The sequence below is a fragment of the Cebus imitator genome, unplaced genomic scaffold, assembly GCF_001604975.1.
Source record: "Cebus imitator isolate Cc_AM_T3 unplaced genomic scaffold, Cebus_imitator-1.0 Scaffold159, whole genome shotgun sequence".
Classification (NCBI taxonomy): Eukaryota; Metazoa; Chordata; class Mammalia; order Primates; family Cebidae; genus Cebus; species Cebus imitator.
Window position 1 is genome coordinate 1,710,844 of NW_016107474.1, and position 21,621 is coordinate 1,732,464.

A 21,621-nucleotide genomic window follows, 5' to 3' on the forward strand; every position below is an offset into this window, starting at 1 on the left:
AAAAAAAAAAAAAAACCTAATACACATGAAAACTTAGTACATGATAAAGATGGTATCTCAGATCATTGGGGCAAGATGGACTTTTTAATCACAAGAGCTTTAACAAATGGGTGGCCATTTGGCAAAAGAAAAAATTAGATCCATACCTCCAAACAACACAAAAATAAAATCCAAATGGATCAAGGAAACTCAAGTAAATAAAAGAAAGCAAACAAGTATTAGAAGAAAACACGGGTGAATTTCTCTTTTATCTCCCTCAGTACAGAAAATGACTTTCTAAGGACTCAAAATCCAGAGGCATCAGCAGAAGACTAACAAACGTGACTACTGAAAAACAACAACTGCATGGCAGAAACACCTTATGTAAGTCAAAAGACAACTGACAAAGTGGCAGAAAATCTGCAAGACGTATCCCTGACAGACGGTTACTAACCCTAACATATCAAGAACTCTCAAGAGGAACCAAAAACCCCGCTGAAAAAGAAATAGACAATTCACAAGAAAGGTAAAAGAACAGCTCTTAAACATAGACGTAGGTGTTCAAACGTACTCATAAATAGAGAAATGCAAATTAAACAATATTGAAATACTATTTCCTACCAATCAGATTTGTAAAAAGTAACAAGGATGACAGAACATTCTGTCGGTGAGGCTCTGGGGAAACCAGCACTCAAACACACTGCTCACATAAAACAAACAGGCACAACCCTTCCGGAGGGAAACAAAGCAATGCCTAACAGGACTACCCGATGCTCTCAACCCAGACCAGCAATGCCACTTTACCTAACAGAGCCACCAGAACCCAGACCAGCAATGCCACTTTACCTAACAGAGCCACCAGAACCCAGACCAGCAATGCCACTACAGAGCTACCTGATGCTCTCAACCTGGACCAGCAATGCCACTTTACCTAACAGAACTACCCGATGCTCTCAATGCTGACCCGATAGTGCCACCTTTAGGAATTTACCCTGAATGAACATCTCCAACAAAACTAAGACACACAGGCCTGAGGTTTTTCATTGTGAGTTCACTGGAAACAACTTAAAAGCCCATATGTAGACTAGTAGTGGCTTAATCAATTGCACATTCACAGGATACGGCTGTAAAAAAAAAGAAGAGAATCTCTATGTACTGATGTGGAGTGATTTAGGACATTAAGTGAAAAAAGCAGAATGCAAAAGAGTATCCACAGTGATGCTATCCTTCTATGTATGTGCTCATTTGTGGGGAAAGGAAAAAAAAAAAGCATAAAATCAAACCTGATGTGTGTGAAAGGTGTCTGCGGAAGCCTGGTAGAAAGCATGGGCAAATGGGAACTGATACGGTTTGGATGCTTGTGCCCTCCAAATCTCACGCTGACCTGTAATCGCCAGTGTTGGAGGTGGGCTCAGTGGGAAGTGACTGGATCATGGGGGCACCCCTCATGGATGGTTTAGCACCGTCCCCTTGGTGATAGCTCAGTTCTCACTCAGCTCATGCAAGATCTGGGTGTTTAAAAGTCTGGAACCTCCCTGCTCTCTTGCTCCCTGTCTTGCCATGTGACAGGCTGGCTTCCCTTCACCTTCTCCCATGACTGGAAGCTCGCTGAGGCATCCCCAGAAGCAGATGTTGGCACTATGCTTCCTGTACAGCCTGTAGAACCAGGAGCCAATTAAACCTGTTTTCTTTATAAATTACCCAGTCTCAGGTACTTTTTTACAGCAATGCAAGAACAAACCAACACATCCTTAGAACCATGGTAATGTTTTACACACTCGATAACAAGTTGTAATCAACCAGGATCTGGGGGAAATTCAAAAAGGAATACAAATACGAATAAATGAGTCCAACTGTATTAAAAACAGATACCAAGGAAAGAATTAACCAATGTAACTTAAGAAAACACTATAGGCCAGGTGTGGTGGCTCACATCTGTAATCCCAGCACTTTGGGAGGCCAAGGCGGGTGGATCACAAGGTCAGGAGTTCAAGACCAGCCTGGGCAACATAGTGAAACCCCGTCTCTACTAAAAATACAAAAATTAGCTTGGCGTGATGGTAGGGACCTGTATCCCAGCTACTTGGGAGGCTGAGGCAGGAGATTCACTTGAACCCAGAAGGCGGAGGTTATGGTGAGCCAAGATCGCGCTACTGCACTCCAGCCTGGGCAACGAGAGCGAAACTCTGGCTCAAGAAAATTAAAAAAAAAGAAAACACTATATAACTGTATTCTGTAGGGCCAAAGGTAATAACACATTATCACAAATACTGTATTCAAAAAATTCACAAGGGCATGGATTAGCAATTCCAGAGCTACTCAGTATACATATACTAGGACTAAGCAAATAAGTCAATATATTGTGGATAATGAGAGCCAGGCTTCTCACTGTTGGAGAATGGAATTAGAAACAGAGGTAACTTGACCACGTCTGTAATTCTGTTATAATAAATTTAAATGGAAGTAACAGTATGAATGCATAGACAGAGACAGAGACAGATAGAGAGAGAGAGAGAGAGAGACAGAGAGACAGAGAGAAACAAGGAGAGGGAAAGGCTGGAATGAATCCTGTGATATGGTGTGGAATCAGGAGTCAGCATGAACTCGTGTTTCTCGTACATACACAGAGGGACAGATACAGAAGCAGGCATGTGTGTGCCTGTACGCATGTCCATACATTTGCCTAGCTCTGTCTGCTGAACAGCGCAGTAACAACTGTGAGCACAGCAGCTTTGAGCACCCCGAGTGACCAGGTCTTGGTGTCTCAATGCCATTAGAATAGGCCATCAGGAAAGAGTTGCTTAGAGAAAGGCTAGAGTACAGAAGTCCGTGACAGGACACCTTGTACTGCCAAGAAGACAGAAAGCGCTCAGAACATGCTGGAGACATGCTGAAAAGACAAGCCACTAGATGGAGCTCCAGACTGCCAACTCTGGGACAATTTGAGCAACCAACTAAACGATGATATTAACTATAATCCACAGAGTAAAATAAGTATGTGTCCATACTGATATAAAGAATTGAATAAATGGGAGAGAAAGGACAGCTCTTCCTTCCAGCAGAGTTCCATTAATCAATGCAAATACAACAAAGGAAAAAGAAAGTCATCACAGTTGTCAAACTCCTCAGGAGCAATCATGAAAGGCAAGAACCATCAAGGCATGCTAACATGAGTGAGTAGAAGTATATGAAGAAACCAGACCATCTCTAAGCATACCCTCCATGAGACAGGAGTCACAAAGGAAACACAGGGGCTGCACGGTGGAGACACCTAGCAGGTGCCATTCTGGCTCCACAGGGCCAGTGGCTAAGGTCTCCTGCAAAAGCACTGCAGGCCGACACTGCAGCTGCCACCCTCGGGTCCTTACCATGTCTGTGCCAAGGCCATGCATCCCCTGGGGCTGCTCCCAGCCAATGACTGAGCACAGGGGAGGCACTAGGCCAGGCCCATACCTGTGGGACACAGGACTCCTCCAACAGGCAATTCGGTTCAAGGATTTCCCCTCAGGCAAAACTTTTTCAGACCTGTTCGAGCCTCTTCCTCCCCAATCTTCCTACCTCTTTTTGGTGTCAGATCAGCACTGCAGTCCTTGCCTGTTCCACACCCTTCTCTTTATCCTTCAGAGGCCCACATGCCCCACAAATCTTCTGAACATCTAATTCTAGCTTGGCGTCTGTTTCTTGGAGGACCCAGACTGACAGACCACATTAATCAAATGGTGAAAATGACCACCACCAGTAATAAGATGAAGGAAAACAGAGGAACCAACTGTGATTAGAGGAGACTAAGAAGACAGGACAATGAAATGCAACGTGGGATCCTGCACTGGAACCCAAAGAAAGGACCTGTGGGACAGCGGGCTGAATCTGAATCTGAATCTGCAGTTGGCAGTGCTACACCAAGGTTCGTTTCCAGGCTCTAAGGCTCAGACTGTGGTTATGGAAGATGTTTAGGTTAGGGAAAGATGGGTGACAGACAGGGGGTTCTCAAGAACTATTTGTGAAACTTTGCTGTCAATCTAAAATCATTTCAAAATAAAGGGTGAAAACAAAGTGGGGACCAGGCCGGATAGGAGCACCATGGGAGCTGGTGAGATGTATGTGGTCTGCAGGTGAATTACAGTAGTGTCAGTCTTCATATGTTAGTTTTAACAGCTGTACTCCAGCCATCTGAAATGGTGGCATTAGGGGAAACTGGGCCAATCTTGCATGACAACTCTCTCCTATTTTTGCAAAATTTCTGCAAACCTAAGATTATTTCAAGATTCTAAAAAACTAAACAACAAAAGCAAAAAACCCTCAGAAATCATTACTTTTAACCATTTATATTAAAGATAACATCGGTAAGTTGAAAGTAGCTACCCGTTCCACCAGCAGCACCCTGGTAGAAGCAGCAGCAAAACTTCTCCGAGCAGCCTGAGAATTCTGTGCTTAGTTATATTTGGTTTTGAGGCTTGTATTTTGTGCAGAGGGAAACTTGCCCACATCCCCGCAAAGCACAGAAAGGCCCATCAGCAGGGCGGCACACTGACCTTGCCTGCGGCTTGTAGCTGTTGAGGATCTGATAGGCTCTGAGGAGATCGAGCTTGCCGTGGCCTTGCTCGAACATGTTGACCCCAGGGAGCCTCCGGGCTGACGCAATCAGGGCCTGCTTCATGCTGGCAGGATTCACCAGCTCACGCTTCTGGACTGTGCTGGAGGAAAAATCAAGCATTTGCTCATTTTCTCTGAGTAAAAGAATGAAAATCAGACGACCAAAACCTAACCTACAAACGTGCACATGCAAGGCCCGCAGTCTTGTTTTGTATCTAACGGGAGCTTATCTGGCAGAGCCTATGTGAGATGAGAAGGAGTGTGCACTCATTTCTGTACCTGCTCCAGGACTCACCACTCCGCAACCTTCTATGAGACCCATAGGCTAGGGCGGTTTATGCAAATGCATCCGTAACACACGTTTTTCTGGTAATTCAACTACATGACCACATAGGCTGCAGAAAGCATGAGTATGTAAAAGGTACTGACTACTTGTGGGAGGGGAAGGCTGCTAGCCACAGAAGACACCACGCGGCACCACCTGGCTGGGAGGAGGAGCACACACGGATCCTGGGGAGGAGCCACGACACAGGACTGGCAGGAGGCACGGGTCTGAGTGAGGACCACGGCCTCCAAAGCCAAAACTTGTCTTCTTGTTTCCAGATTGGGAGGCTTGTCTGGGATGAGCCACCCTGATGGTGATGACTTTCCGAACCATGCAGACCTAAAGCCATCTTCAGAGTTTCACCATGAGAATGCATCTAAACAAACTTTAACATGCAGCACAACACGGCTAGGAACTTAGCCTGGCGATACTAGCATTAAAACATCAATTTCTGTGTATCCATGTATTATCAATACAAGTCAATTTTAATTCCTAAAAGTGAGGGGGGAAATCAGTAGGTTAAAAAAAAGGAAAATGTATCCCCCTAAGTTCCTAAATATTTGTATATGATGGTGGTTGGTCTTGGAGTCTAGTCACATTTTCTAAAGGGCAAATCTGACATAAGAAGAGGAGATAAAATAGAATTGTTAATGACAAAATAAAAGAACTGCTCAAAGCTACAGGTCAACAATCTTCCCCCTCTTCTTGCCTATAAAGCGAACTCAAAAGCTGTGTTCCCCTGCCTTTTACCGCATCATCAGAATGGAGCTTGGGAGGCCCGCCACCGCTTCTATTACAAGCGACTATCACAGAGGTGTTTCTCAATGATCGCAACCGCATTTTTATCTGCTGCAGTGAGATGAGACTGAAAGGCTTCCTTGTTGCTGAAAATATGTGTACTTAAAGAAGCTGCTGAGAAAGGGAAACACAACCCGTCGGCTGTCTGCTTACTGAACAGCAGAGAACTGACAGGCTCAGCGGTGAAGGCAGAGCCCTCATTTCCTGCTAACAATCATAGCATGTAGGACAAACAAACCAGCATTTTCTGTTTCCAGAATCAACAAGATTAGAAACAGGGGCCCTAACTGAATTCACTCCACCTGGCCAATACAAGCATGGAAAGTGGGCCCGGTAGCCCACAATCCACCTTCCCTATTCAGCTGAGGTAAGAGCGGAGAGAGGAAAACAAGAGAGGAGACGGTGTTTCCAGCAAGCACGCAGTTATGCTCCAAAGGCCACTCTGGCCAACATCAACATTTTCAAGAATTTGGCTCCAAACTATAAGGGAAGAATAGAGAAAAGGGAGAAAAGGTAGGTATCTACCCCTTTTTTTGATAGAGACGGGGTCTCACTGTGTTGCCCCAGCTGTCCTTGAACTACTGGCGTCACACAATCCTCCCGCCTTGGCCTCCCAAAGTGCTGGAATTACAGGTGTGAGCCACCGCAACCAGCCCGATATCTAGCTTTATTAAGAATTACTAACAAAATATTATTTGACATTACAAGCTAAAATCAACATTCAAATTACTTAAAGAGAATTTAAAATATAAAAACATTTAATATTATTTGCCTATATTAATTTTTAAATTAGCATAGAATACAATAACTTTCAAATATGCAGAGCTTTGTGTGTTATCACAACGTAACAGCTCAACTAAAACTTCATCTAGATAGAAAAAGTACGATATATTTTGGGGGAAAATACAGTGACAAGATAAACGCCAGACCCAAAGACATCTTTTTACAACTAAGAATAAGGAAACATGGGCCTCCGATGAATGAGTGCATGTGAACTTCAACTCTGGCCTACTCGCTTTGAGAATTTTATTGATTTATTTATTTTTTGAGATGAAGCCTCGCTCTGTCACCCAGACTGGAGTGCGGCGGTGCAATCTCAGCTCACTGCACCCTCCTCTTCCTGGGTTCAAGCAATTTTCCTGCCTCAGCCTCCCGAGGAGCTGGGATTACAGGCACCTACCACCACACCCAGCTAACTTTTACATTTTTAGTAGAGATGGGGTTTCGCCATGTTGGCCAGGCTGGTCTTGAACTCCTGAGCTCAGGTGATCAGCCTGCCTCAGCCTCCCAAGGTGCTGGGATTACAGACATGAGCCACCGCCCCCTGCCTCTTTGAGAACTTTCTATCAGTTCCATTATCTGCAAGATTAAGGGCCAGTCACTAAGCTGCATTCCAACTGCATGAGATCCAATCAGACAAGGTGGAGCAGTGACTGCCAGCCGCTGATGGGCTGGACACCCTTAGCTATGGAGTACATCAACAGGTGAGTCCCTGTCACAAAAACAACAAATGACTAACACCGTGAGAAGGTGATGTGCTCATTTGTTTCACTAGAGTAACCTTTTCACTATCTATATGTATCCTATAACATCACTTTGTATACCTTACACATACACAATAAGACTTGGTGAATCCCCAAGGAAATGGAGGATATATGGCAGGGAAATATCTTACTTTTTGTTCCCTGCCTGATACATATGCTTGCTTGGATGTTAACAGTTCTAGCACATAATGGGATACGAGAACACAAACATAGAGAAATGGGTGTTTTGTCGGTCAGCACTTTGTTTACTCGGGCTATAGAGTGCGGTCACATTCGTGTCATTCTAACTATAAAAGAAGCGACTCCTACCTCTTTGCAGAGATGAAGAAGGAGAGACAGAGCAAAGCTGTGAAGGGCCGAGGCTCTCAAACCCAAGACAGGGCAGAAGCAAGACTCGACTCCTGCCCTGCTGGTACCCGGTGCTCCTGTCCTGGCGTGGGAGCTGCTGGTCTCTGAGGGGCAACACTCACCTCACTAATAAGGTGACGGCACCTGCAACCACTGGAGAAGCAACACTGGTCCCTGAGAGGGCCCGGCACCCGCCTTTCACGCCGGAACCCCGCACGCCAGCACCATAGGTGACAATGTCAGGTTTCACGCGACCGTAGCCTCCTGGTAGCTCCTATAAATAAAAGCAGCTTGGTTTCTACAGCTGGCACATTGGCACACAGTCACGTGCAATTATGAGTGAATCAGATCAGAATAGACATATGGGTTAATAACAGTATAACCTTAGGAAGATATTGGTTTTAGTGTGAAATTCACTCTAGGCCAGGTGCAGGGCTCACAGCTGTAATCCCAACCCTTTGGGAGGCTGAGGCAGGTGGACTGCTTGAGCCCAGGAGTTCTAGAATAGCCTGGGATACACACCAAGGTCCCCATCTCCACAAAAAAATACAAAAATTAGCTAGATGTAGTGGCACATGCCTGTAGTCCCAGCTACTCAGGAGGATCACCTAAGCCCAGGAGGTCAAGGATGCAGTGAGCCATGATTGTGCCACTGCACTGCAGCCTGGGCAAGAGTGAGATCCTGTCCCCCACTTCCCCCCTGAAAAAGAGAGAGAGAGAGAGAGAAAAGAAATTCACTACAATACCGAAAAAAAAAAGCTTAAATGATAATGTAGAAAGTAAAATTTTAAAAATACATTTTATAACAAGCAGAACAATAGCAAAGCCATAAAGCAATTAAAAGATAAGTATTTTAATCTTGCTAACATGCAACACTAGCAAGTGGACACTGGCTTATCACGAAGACCAGAAACTGGAAAGTGCTTTATCTCTGAATAAGTTAAAATTAGAAATATGTTAGAAAAATTAGAAAATTAAAATATAAAAAAACCCAAACATGTTTCTTTACAAGGAAAGAAATACATGGTATGAGTGGTTGTTGCAAACCATCGTAAAAGAGAAAATAAGAAACCACTTAGAAGGAGCAGGATCACCAGACAACTCACTTGGGATAAGATTTTAACTTAGTACTCGCTCAAGCTTCCTAAGAATTGGGGCAAAACGAGAATTATAACAGAATCTCATATTCTGTCAGTAACAGGAGACCAATTTGAAGGGAAAGCCCTTCCTGATCATCAAACCCCTGGGACGGCAGACGCACACACTGGGGTGCCGAGTGAAGGCATCCTGCACCACAGCTCTGTAATGATGGAGGAAAGTTTCTCAAATGCCATTAAAAAGCTGGCTGGTTCCGTGTTCACATTGCTATAAAAAAAATAAATAAATTTGAAAAAAAAAAAGCTGGCTGGTGATGAAGGCCATGGACACGACATCTCATCATGGTTCAATAAAGCGCTGACACAGGGAGCTGGAGGCAAACTGGCAGAAGCAGGTTCCTAGTACCAGGCAGCACAAAGCACATGCCAAGGGAGTGCGGACAGCAGGACATGCATCCTGCCCCGGACTGATGTCACATGAGAGAGTGCTCCCCAGCCAACGGGGCAGCTCCAGGAAGAGGCACCTGAGTGTGTGAGGCAGGGGAGGGCTGGAGGCTAGTACTGTCACAGTACAAAGGCTCAGGGTGAAGGCTCCCCTGTCAAGTGCTACAGTGTGGATGAGGCCCACAGTGTTCCCAGGCAGCTGGGAATCTTTCCAGGGACTTATCCAAGGCCTCCGAGTATGTCAACTTAAAGCACCAAGAGGTGTTCTGACCCTGAAGAATTTGAAGAGCGGGTGCTCCCCTCAGCCACTGCCAGGACAAAGGTACTCAAGTACCTTTGAGTGCTGCTCTGCACAAGCGTCTAATTTTTCATCAAACTTTGACAGGTAAAGGAGGATGAATTCACTGCATAATTAAACCCCAAGCAGCTGAATTATTAACCGTAGCTGTTATTTTGAATTTGTTCAGCTAAATACAATTATTTCTGTGTTGGCAGAGTTGATATTAAGCTGTTCTTAATGGCTTCTCCAACTTCCTAAGGTCAAAAAAAAAAAAAAAAGTTCATCTCACCTATCATTGAAGAGGACTGCTTAGCTCTACTAGAGAGGGTAAATGGGCAGAAACCCAATTCACCACAAAGTGAGTTCCTCAGAAATCAGTTAATAAGTGGAACTGGGAAACACCATCTAAAATCAGCCCATGCTCAACACAGCAGCTGTGGACTTGCCAGAGTGAAGTGGCAGAGGCTGAAGGGGCCAGATCTCTCACTCTCAGGGCTGGGCAGGCACTCATAGCCCCGGCTATTCACCCGTGATTGTGAGGGTGTCTGTGCACTTACAAATACACCTCAAGGCTCGTCAACAAATGGTGCCACTAGCCATGGTAGTTTCTCCAGCTAAATACAATTATTTAGCAAAGATAAGCATACCCAGGTAGTCATTCCCCTTGAAGAAAAGCGGGCAATGTTATCTTCAAAGTCAATGCCGCCTACTCCAATCACATCCATTTGATCTGCAGGGTTATTCAGAGTGCTGTATCGAGACAAAAGAAAAACAAGAGAAGAGAAATAATTTAAAACAAATGCTTCAAACCAGGGCGAATATTCCCAGAACAATCTAAGACTTTATGAGGTTCTTCTGCGGGAAGAGTTGTAAACTCTGACGGACTGCAGCTCCTCACGGCTATCCTGTGAAACAGATATGACCCCGCCACATTCATGCTGTGCTCAAATTACGTCCTCTCACCTGGAATGCCCCTCGTTTCTTCTCTTCCCTGTCAACTTTGCACACTGGGGCTAAAAGGCGAGCTCAAGGCTCACCTTTTCCCTCCAGCACTCCAGGTCTTAAGAATCTGTACTTGCCTTGAACTTCATGCTTAACACGATCACAATTCATCACCTAACAACACATTCTCACATCACTTTCAAATTGTTCCTGGTACATTCATCTTAACTTTCCAACTAAATCAGACACTTCTCTGGGCAGAAACCGTAATCACACATTTGCATCTGCCAAAGTCAGGAAGTTGTAAGTTTTCAATTGACCTGCGGTGTTGTTCCACCTGCCTCATAGGGAACTGTGGAAGGACTATCATTATTCTGTCATCTTGAGCTCCTTAGAGGAAAGACCTAAGACACGAGGAAAAAGCCACAAAGTCTCTCCAATACCTTAAGTGCACTAGATCTGCAAAGAAATTATAGTGAAATAAATAATGGCAAAAATGTATAATCCATAAGTCAAAATAAAGACGAACTATTTGAAAGTATGAGGCACTCAGTTATAAAACTGCATTGCTAAGCTTTATCTATTATGGCTTCACTAACAAAAAAAAAAATGAACTCTTTTGACAAAGAACTACAACTGATTCCAAGTGGCTTAAGAGATAATAGTAGCATAAAATTTTAGTTCTAGAGAGTGTGTTTTTAACTGACAATTCCTAACCACACCAAGCCAAGGTGGTACTGCCTTCTCAGCTCACTGGCCACCAATATCACACCAGCTGGTCATTCAGAGGCACCAATAATCATTTTCTGTTGACTGACACTAGACGTTTACATACTCCCAGGAACTCGAGGAGCAGAGGCTGGGACAGAAGTCACTGATAGAAACTCCCACTGAAGTTGACCAAAAAGGTACCACTTCCCACCTTCCTCTACCTGTCAATCCCTACAATGCTTAGTGTACTTTAACCCTTTAAAAATAAGGGAAGACATCGAGAAATCATTACTGGTATTGAAAATTGAAAAGGAGGGAGGTGAGGCCGCAGGCTCGCTAGCACCACAGAGTCTCAGAGCACCAGGGCACAGGACACAGAGAAAGAGACTACAGCAAAGGGGACCAGAGAATGCATGCCTTACTCCCAGAGGAGCTGACATATGCATGTTACTGTCCTCAGACCAGCCCTGTGAGCAGTCCCACCAGATGCCCAAGCAGTAAAAACCATACCTCTATCACAAGCTGGGCTGCCTTGATCACATGCCATGTCCAGTCACTTCAAGACACAGCCAGCAGGTGGCCAGGTCTGTATGAGGCAGCAGGAGCATACATGAGGTGGAGACAGCCTTCCTTACAAGGCTCTGCTCCTTCAACATACTATAAACTCACAACTCTGCTAAGAAGCTATGGAGTACAACCACCCACAAAAGCCACAGGGGTACAGAACGGCAGCCAGCGTGTGACAGTCAGAACAGCATGTGAAAGAGCCGGGAATCCAAACAGGTATGGCCAGGAGGATGAGCAGAGGGAAGAGGTGCAGAGGACTTGAAACAAACAGGAGGAGATTCATTCCAGGAAGATGTGTGGGACGCCGTGGAAGGGGAAGGTGAAACAACAGATTCTGGCTGGAGTTGGCCAACTACGACCCATGAGCCAAACCAAGCCCATACCTGTTTTTACAAATACGGCATTCCTGGAACAAAGTCATGTTCATTTACACATATATCACCTACAGCTGCTTTCGCATGGTAAGGCTAAAATACTTTTTACCTGACCCTTTACAGGAAACGTTTGCAATCCAGCCTAGAATACTGAAGACTTTGAAAACCAAAAGAAAAATGTGGATTTCAGCTATTAGACAATAATAACCCACTGCAGATTCTTGATTAGAAAACTGCTAGAATATATGTTTCAACAGTAGAAATACACACAAAAAAGAAAAAGAGAGGCTGTCATTCACAGAGCATCATCAGTGTTCACGCGCTCTCCCCCTGCTGTCTGATGTCAGCCTCGCAGGCAACATGTGGGCTTCTCTCTGCCCCCATGACAGGTGAGGGAGCTGAGGCTCAGAGAAGTGAGGGTGCCTCAGGCAAAAGTGGCAGGTCGGACCTGTCTGCTTCCACACCTAGTTTCATCCCTATCCATCCTGGAAGTGCTGGGGTGGAAAAAGACTCAAGATAGGAAGACAGGCTATGAAACACAGACACCCCAGTGACTGTGAACTGCTGAGTGCCACACTTGAGTGGGGACATCAGAAATAGCAGAAACATTTAAAAGGGAGACAGGAAAACCCGACGAGGTGACTTAATAACTGGTGTTTGTCATGGCGGAGCTACAGTTAGGGTATGTTCATGCCACTTACATCTGTGGCTCATGATACGTATTACTGACACCACGGCAAAATCCAGAACCCTGCACTTCTAACAAGGGTCAGGATCATGTACTCCACTATTAGGCTAGAACCCTATGAATGCCAATATCTGTGTTTTCTGAGATATACAAACATGAACTTCACAGAGCTTCACCTCACACTATGCCCTGGACACTTCGTAAAGCATCCTACAGAAACTTTAAGCACAAGAAATGATTTATACACGTTATCTAGAGAATTAAATGAAGCTGCGTGTGGAAAGAAAACTGAGACCTCTAACCAGACAGGAGTGTACTGGCTTGGATTCAGTGGCAAAGGTTTCACATCTCATGCTGCCTGAGTTGAGCACAAAGGCCCCCCTGTGACATTGAACTCCCTGCGTCTCTCCTAAATGATCCCTCTCATCCACTCCCAAGCACCGTCCATGCTGCTGTTAGGCCCGCCGGCACTTCCTCTGTGAAAGAGTGCCACTGTGCTCGCACCAGCTCTCTTGGAGGGTGGCAGAAACCTCTTTCGTTTGCTCTGCACACAGATCTCAACACTGCAGAATCCCTTTCTGATAAATTCACTTCTCTGCTTTATTCTGGGCAAAAAGTAGTTAGAATAAAAACTTCAGGCCTCTAAATTACTATCTGTAACAAGTTTTTAAAAATATATAAATAGAAAGAAGACTGGCCTTAAGCTGACAGCTGCTGAGGCGAGTGGCGAGTACCTGGGCGCTCATCGCACACCCTTATTATTTTTTTAAGTGAGGAAAACATCCTTGAGACAAGGTTTTAGACAGATATAAACAGGTAAGCATAGGTGGATACACAAACAGATAACAATTTTTCAGTTATTTAAGGGGTAAAAAATCCCCAAGGTCATCCCTGCTGGGGCTACTTACCCATAAAGAGGTCCGTCATTGCCAATAGCAGAAACCATGATTACATTGTTAGCTGTTAATTCCCACACCTACAAAACGAGCATTTATTTAATGAAAGTATACCACTCTTAACATATAACTGTCAAAAAAACCACATATAATGTCTAAAAACAGTCCTAAAAAAGAAGCACTGGACTATTATAAAGGTGGAAGTGCCTGGCAACTTGCAGGGGTAGAGAATAACACCCTGGACAGAGAAGCACACTGCACAGAGCAGATGCTGACTTCCTAGTCACTTTCAGGAAAATACAGGTTGCATGTTTAGATAAGAAAGAATCAGCTGGGTGTGGTGGCTCACACCTGTAATCCAGCGCTTTGAAAGGCTGAGTTGGGTGGATCACCCAAAGTGAGGAGTTTGAGACCAGCCTGGCTAACACAGTGAAGCCCTGTCTCTACTAAAAATACAAAAAAGTTAGGCGATTCGTGCCTGTAATTCCAGCTACTTGGGAGGCTGAGGCAGGAGGGTCGCTTGAACCTGGAAGGCGAAGGTTGCTATGAGCCGAGACTATGCCATTGCACTTCAGCCTGGCCAAAAAGAATGAAACGCCATCTCAAAAAAAAAAAAAAAAAAAAAAAAAAAGAAGAAGAATCACCATGGCACCATGTGCTCCTTATAAACACCTACTCTGAGGCTTCCAACCCACTCAATTTATGACATGCAAATCACTGAAGCTCAGGTCATTAGCCATCTGTTCTCACAAAGCTGTCACCACCTGGCTGAAAAGCCACCAACACACTAGAAATGACGCAGGTTGGGCTGCGAAAGAGCAGGAGCTGTCACCCAAACCCTGTGTGCAGTGACTCCACAAACCTTGTCGACAAAGGGATGATCCATGAAGTCAGGGCCGCCGATGCTGAGGTTTAACACGTCAATCCTCTTTAAGATGGCATAGTTGAAGGCGTCCAAAAACCAAGACGTGTAAGATACCTAGTTAAATATGAAAAAAGTCCTCTTCGTGTTTCAATAAAGTCTTAAAGTGCTAGGACAGTTTTTATTTCTAAGGCTCTTAAAATCATAAAGTACTTCTTTATTTTTTTAACTTAAGACCAGAAATAAATCCTGAGTACAAATAATACTCCAAAGAGTGAAATACGACACCTAGAAGTTCTAAGTCTTTGGAGCTGAACCTAAGGAAGAGGCAGCTGTGTTCTGTAGGGTGGCCTATCTCTCTAGGTGAAATGCACAGCTCTCTACACAAAGAATGCCTTCCTAGTAACACTCACGCTTCCAACTGCCCTTCTCTTTTAAAAGGACTTATCCCAAGGCACTTCTATTAAGTTAAGCATTTTGGAATAGTTCAACTTATCTGTCTAATCTTCTTCATTCCCAAACAGACTTAAGGACAAATGGCATCAGTAACAGTTATTTCACAGTATTAGTCCTCTGATGTTCAAGTGCACCTATGTACCTTACAAAAGCTCAATTACTTTCTGGATCACCTTCAGTTGCTTTTTTAAAAATAAAAAATTAAGTTTACAGTAGGAAGAGAAGCAATGTAATGATTAAGAATTATGTTTTTAAAAGGCTTTTAAAAGACCGCCTATTTATATGTTCTTATATACACCAAAGAAATGAGCATTGTCATACAGGAGACACAGCCAAGTGGGGAAAGAATGTGCTGCACAGGGACAGGGATGGGGGCCTCACTGTATTACCTCCTGACATTTCTAAGCTATGCATTACCTATTCAAAAATTAACCTTAAAAAACAATGAAAAGTGAAACCAACAAATACTAGGATCCTCTCCCTTTTCTACAGTTTCCAAATGAACAGTCAAGGAACAAGGCTTGCAAATTCACATTACCCAACACAATGCCAGGTGTCAGGACACAGAGGTAAATAAAACAGTCCCCACACTCAAGATGGTAGGAACTCAATCAGGGAGGCAAACACATACACTTATTCTACGTGCAATTTGTTCTATTCCATCATGCAGACACACAACTAGGGGTACAGAGGCCTGGGGAAGCCTAGAGGTAGAGAAGAAACAAGGGAAATCAAAGACTCGTTGTAAGCAGTAGCCTTGGCAAGGTCTTCAGAGTTCAAGTTAGATGGACACAGCGGGTGGTGGAAGAAGGGCGGAGCCAATCAGGAGGCAGTGGAACAGTAAACTGGGCACACATGCTGTGGTACAAACGGCTCAGCGTCACTGATGTGCACTCCTTTTACACAAATGTGTACAGTCCAGTGATTGTGCTTTTTACATTTCAGTATGAATTCCTCAAGTTTCAGGGGTCCTCAAAACACCTACCTGATTGTTGGTAAAGACCCTGAAAATATGAAGTTCTGCATCTGGAGCAAATCCTTGGCACTCCCTCATGCTGGCTATCACACCTGCCACGAATGTGCCATGGCCCAACCCTGCAGTCCACAAAGAAAAAAATCCCATTAAACACATTTGAAAGCAAGTGCCAGGATGCAACATTCCAGGCCATGAGTTCCAGAGCCTTCAATTTCCAAGTGCTGGACAGGGTAGAGCCTCTGCTGCTGCTCTACGTTCCCTTGGGCGTCACCCGGCACAAGCACCCCTTCAAGGACTAGCCAACTCCACGCCCTCCGGACAGGGAGCTGCCCCTGCACCAGGCATCCCCACCATCTCCTGGAGTGCTACTTCCCAACATCCTCTAACATAATCAGAGAAGTTCCTGACGCACAAAAAAGGCACAATATCAACTTGGGATTGTTTGAATAACTGTTGGATACAGACTATGGAATCCTGCACAAAACACACTCTCAATGGATCAGAGAGGATGGGAGTGATATCCCACATCCACAGGTGGCCGTCCTCTCCCCGCCGCTGAGACCCACCATCATCCAGCGTTCTCTCGTTGGTCCAGTTGGTTCTTTCCTTCACATTTTTGAAATGGGGATGCTTCTCGCTCAGTCCAGTGTCAAAAACAGCAACTCTTACATTAGCACCTTATTCGGAAAAGCAAGCAAACACAATCACGTTTGAAGATACCAGCTTTTTAGACTTTGCCTATAACATACATTCCTCCCAGGAACCCACAGAAAATGACACACTGTGGAAGGCCAAAGCCTGCTCACAGCAAACAAGTTAGGTCAGCTGTGCCCAGGGTAGCTGTCTGAGCCAAGAAAAGAGGACAGCAGGAGCAATGCCATCATCTGCCACCAAGTAAGATTTAAGGATAAGCAGAAAATCCTCCTAGACCCTCCGCAATTGCCACCAGTGCTTAGCATGGAACCACCCCTTCCACTCCTAGCAGGCTTCTCAAGGCTGCAGGCTGGCACCTACTGATACTCCCCTTCTGGCAGTTTACCACAGGTCTCTACCCCGCACCTTCTCAGAGACCCTGCAAAACACTCACAAACCGCACACCCAAGGAGCAGGGCACAGAAAATGGGAAACAGGGGAACCATTCCTATTCCCAACAAGGAAGGCAATTTACTCAATGCAGCTCATTTGTAAAAAGGCAAACTCTGCTAGGAGGAACTACTAACACCACATGGGGCTAATCACACTGGAAGAAAAATCACTGCAGCATGCACTTTGCTGTAACAGTAAGTTGATTCCAGATACTAGCCAAAGCCATCGACCCCAGTGTGAAATACAACTGGCCTTTCTGACCAAAAATTCTAGAAAGCATTAAAATATAGAATGCCTATATTACTTAACAGGTAACCAATGTAAGAAGGGTGATGTCTTTCTGGCAAAAGGGCTGTTTTACATATCAATACTATGTTAAATAATCCATTAAACTGAGATAACTATAAAAATTAATGTTACTTTTAAAAAATGCACACACAAAATTAGAAAGCATTTGGTTTGGGGGAAATAAAAATTATTTCTGATGATTAGAAAATGTGTTTTGTGAAGCAGTTCTCATTCTAAAAAGGTAAAACCATGAAGAGCCACACATTTTAACGAAATGCCAGTCCACCAGGTATTAAAAGCTGAAGCATCTCAGACATTTCAGAGGGCAGGGCACCAAGGAGATCAAAGGAGAGGTAAGGGTCCCTAAGTCAAGGAGATAGGGTAAAGACACCTAGACAAATCGTGATGTCCTGGGAGCAGGTGAAACTGGCTTATGCTTAGAAGTCAAGGTAAAAATCTTCACATTATATAAAACAGGAATGTTTTGTCATGATAAATCAGCAAGGGGAAAAAAAAAACCTTATGTCACAAAACTCACAAGCCTGATTGGTTTTATTTCACAGGACAAGATCATGACCATTGCTTCCTGTACTGAAACAAATCATCAGCAGGTGTAACGGTCAATTGCTTCGCTACTCTGCATTCAGGGCATCAAACCCAAGCGACAGACTAATTTCCATGGAAGTGCCCAGGTCAAGGACCACCTTTCCACAAGCAGCGGCAGCCCTCTGCAGGCCCGTCAGTCAGTGCCAACAGCCAGCAGCGTGCACTCGTTTGGGCATGCGTCCACAGGAGGGAAGTGCTCCATAATCTATCTGCCCCTTCTAACCTCAGAAATGATAACAAAATAAGATACAAATGGTGACAATTAGAAAAGCCACAGACACAGATGTCTGGCATAACAGGAGTCAAAGACAGGAGGTACTAGCCTATGTCCAGCTCAACAAAGAGTAAGCAGGTCAGACGTATAAGGCTGCAGGGCTTTAGCACTAGGCAGTCCCGAACACGGAATCTCTGGATGTCTGGACTTTCCGCGCCTTCCCTTATTAATAGCACACACCTGTAAATCCCATCTGCCAGAGCACGTCTGCCTGCAGTGTCTGGGCAACCTGGCGCGGGATGGCTCTCAGCAGCCGTCTGCTCGAATGCCTTCCTGTAGCATGCCAGAACCCAGAGCCCAGGGAGAGACTGGCTCTTCTCAGGGGACGTGATGATTGCCACTTCTGGCTCCATCGGGTTTCATTGCAGGGTACTATGGGGTCAGCTAGATGGCAAGGAAGAGAAAGGTCAGAATAGAAGAGCAAAAGGAACGACACAATACCTGTCAGGCAAAACTACCCTAAACACAGATGATTACTGTTTGCAATTCTGTTGGAAGGAAAGTGGGGTTATCTTATTTCTCTAGAAGGATAGTCTCAATGCAATTATAATTACAGGACATTATTTAGCTGTCATATTATTCCCAAATAGTTCTTTACTTGAAATTTTCTAACCAAGTAAGGCAGAGAAAGACTGATTAACTAGTATTTTTTAAAAAGCTAAATGTGACACTAAAACTAAATGAAAACCTGATTTTTGATCAGCAACTTGTCCTCAATGAACCAGAAAGGAGAAAAGTTAAAGAAAATGACCCTAAGCATTCATGAAGTTTTAGTTTTACTAGAAGTTTTTACTAGATTTCTGGGCCAGGGAAAAGCCATGTTATCCCACTGAGCATCAAATATCAAAAGGACTTTTAACAACTATGTTCAATATTCTCAACATTCTTATCTGCTAGAATTTCACCTTTCAAAAAACAAAAGAACTACAAAGGACTGAGAAAAGGGGAATTTCTGAGGGTGATGGAATTATTCCACATCTTGATTTTGTTGGTGGATATTTGATAGTATAATTTTGCCAATACTTACAAAACTGTACTCTAAAAAGGAAGAATTTTACTACCTGTAAGTCTCTTTATTTTTTATTTCTGTGACAGAGTCTTTTTCTACCTCCAGGCTGGAGTGCAATGGCGCAATCTTGACTCACCGCAACTTCTGCCTCTGGGTTCAAGCAATTCTCCTGCCTCAGCTTCCCAAGTAGCTGGGACTACAGGGATGTGCCACCATACTCAGCTAATTTTTTTGTATTTTTAGTAGAGACGGGGTTTTACCATGTTAGCCAGGATGGTCTCGATCTCCTGACCTCATGATCCGCCCGCCTCAGCCTCCCAAAGTGCTGGGATTACAGGCGTGAGGCACCCCGCCTGGCCAAGTCTTGTTATTTTTAAAAAGCAAAGGAAAAAGGTAATACCAAAGAACTGGTCTAAGACTTTTCCCTCTACCTTTCAAAGACCATGTTATAATGAACAAGTGATGTTTTAAATCCGTTTTAAGAAGAGAAAATCTATAATACTAATACAGTTCTGTTTCTAAAGTAAATCATTGTCATTTGCATTCTAACCTTACCAGGCTATACCCATGTAAGTACAGGGACCTGGAAACATACACGGTCATGCCAATTTTGGTAAGTACATATTTGCACAACCCAACTGAAATGGTTCTTAATTGAAATTCCTGGTCTGAGTCTGATCTTTAAGTCAACAGCATGGGACAGTGCTGGAGGTGCTGGCTGAAGACCAACACCGAGACCAGGAAGGGGTGTGCTCTGCATGACCTTGACAGGCCAGAATACACCTCCAGTATTACACTAAGTTCAGGGCTTCACAACTTTAGAACAATTGAGAAAAACTAATACATTCAAAGAAAAACACTTAAAATGAGGAAAGGACTTGAAATTATGTCATCTGAGTAACTGAGGGAGGAACTGGGGATTAGCTTGGAGAGAAGAAATTGCCAAAAGGCACACACCATGGGTATCTTCAAATATCGAAAAGACAGCTATCTTCATCATATCTTTAACTACTGTCTAATAGAAAACAGGTAGGCTCTGTCTTACGGCCTATGGGATAGAACCCAAGGCATGGGATCCAGAGTGAGAACAGTGTCAGCCCAAAATAAAACAAAACCTTCTACGAATAAGAGCCATAGAAATCGTTAACATTTGGTTACAACGTCCTGAACACTCTACTAAGCTTTCTTCACATGTATTATTTCATGTTATCTTCATGAGAGCCTCTGAAGTAAGGTGTATCATCTCCAATTTAAGAATGAGAAAAAAACTGATGCTTCAAGATGGAAAAGGCGCTGACTGCCGGTCACAGCGAACTTCAGGAAGCACGGGCACAGCAGTGGGCAAGTTTCCCCTCTCAGGGGAAAACTCAGGACACGCACAGTGAAGATGGTGTCCAAGGGAATCCCACCTCCAGAGAGTCTAGGATTCTTGTGCTACAATTAGGCAACTCTGTGTCTCCTAAAGCATTCTAGAGCTCTTTACGGTAACTGAAGTAAAAATAAATTAAAATAGCACAACGTATACCAGGTTTGACTGCCAATCTATTTTCCTGGGCTATTTTTGGGTGTTACTGCTTTATAAGGAAAATAATAATACAATAACATCTGGAGTACCAGAAAAGGCTCTGAAAAAGTCAGACACCTGAAGTCTACATCTGGTTTTACTAAGGAAATTAAACTCTTCAGTGCCTGTGTATGTGTGTGTTTTTTTTAAATGCAGCAAAACCTCAGAGGCTCTTAGGCCTAGAACATCACAAAGAAGAGCAAAATTTTATTTTTTATTTTTTTTGAGACAGATTCTCACTCTGTCACCAGGCTGGAGTACAGTGGTGCGATCTGGCCTCACTGCAACTTCTACCTCTGAAGTTTAAGCAATTCTCCTGCCTCAGTCTCCCAAGTAGCCGCGATTACAGGCACGTGCCACCACACCTAGCTAATTTTTGTATTTTAGTAGAGACAGTGTTTCTTCAGGTTGGCCAGCATGGTCTCGATCTTCTGACCTCAGGTGATCCGCCTGCCTTGGCCTCCCAAAGTGCTAGAATTACAGGCGTGAGCCACCATGCCCAGTCAGAAGAGTAAAATTGTTAATTTCTTTTTTCTTCTGACGAAAGAAATGATAGTAAACAATAACAGAACTAGCAATTTGTTAACCTGATTTAAGATAAAAAGGAAAAAAAAACTCTTTTCCTTTGGTAATATGTATCTTTGGAAAATATCATTTAATAAATATGCAATGTATTATTTGGGCTAAACTCTATCTTGATAAGCCCAATTGCAATGAAGCAGGAAAGACTTAGCCGTGGAGAAGAAAAGAAAAAACCGAATACCTTCCATCCTCACACCTGCATACCTGATGACTTAAATAAACCCAGCTGATGCATGACCATTCCTGGTCAGGAGGCTTTGAGAAAAACAAAATGAAACTCAAAGAAAACATGTTTTGCAAGAGTACCTTAAAAAATGAAAACACACGCTAAG

General features: G+C 43.9%; 1 protein-coding gene across 2 annotated transcripts in view; it reads right to left on the reverse strand.

The window, feature by feature from the left end:
* MBTPS1 (membrane bound transcription factor peptidase, site 1) overlaps window positions 1–21,621 on the reverse strand; it is a 61,592-nt gene that overhangs the window by 24,532 nt on the left and 15,439 nt on the right. For both annotated transcript variants that reach the window (XM_017543597.2, XM_017543600.1), the window contains exons 4-11: window positions 18,315–18,518; window positions 16,447–16,557; window positions 15,890–15,999; window positions 14,449–14,565; window positions 13,599–13,666; window positions 10,056–10,158; window positions 7,710–7,861; window positions 4,512–4,673 (exon numbers count right to left, since the gene is read on the reverse strand). In XM_017543597.2, coding sequence (XP_017399086.1) covers window positions 4,512–4,673; window positions 7,710–7,861; window positions 10,056–10,158; window positions 13,599–13,666; window positions 14,449–14,565; window positions 15,890–15,999; window positions 16,447–16,557; window positions 18,315–18,518 — 1,027 coding nt within the window. The remainder of the gene's footprint in view (window positions 1–4,511; window positions 4,674–7,709; window positions 7,862–10,055; window positions 10,159–13,598; window positions 13,667–14,448; window positions 14,566–15,889; window positions 16,000–16,446; window positions 16,558–18,314; window positions 18,519–21,621) is intronic.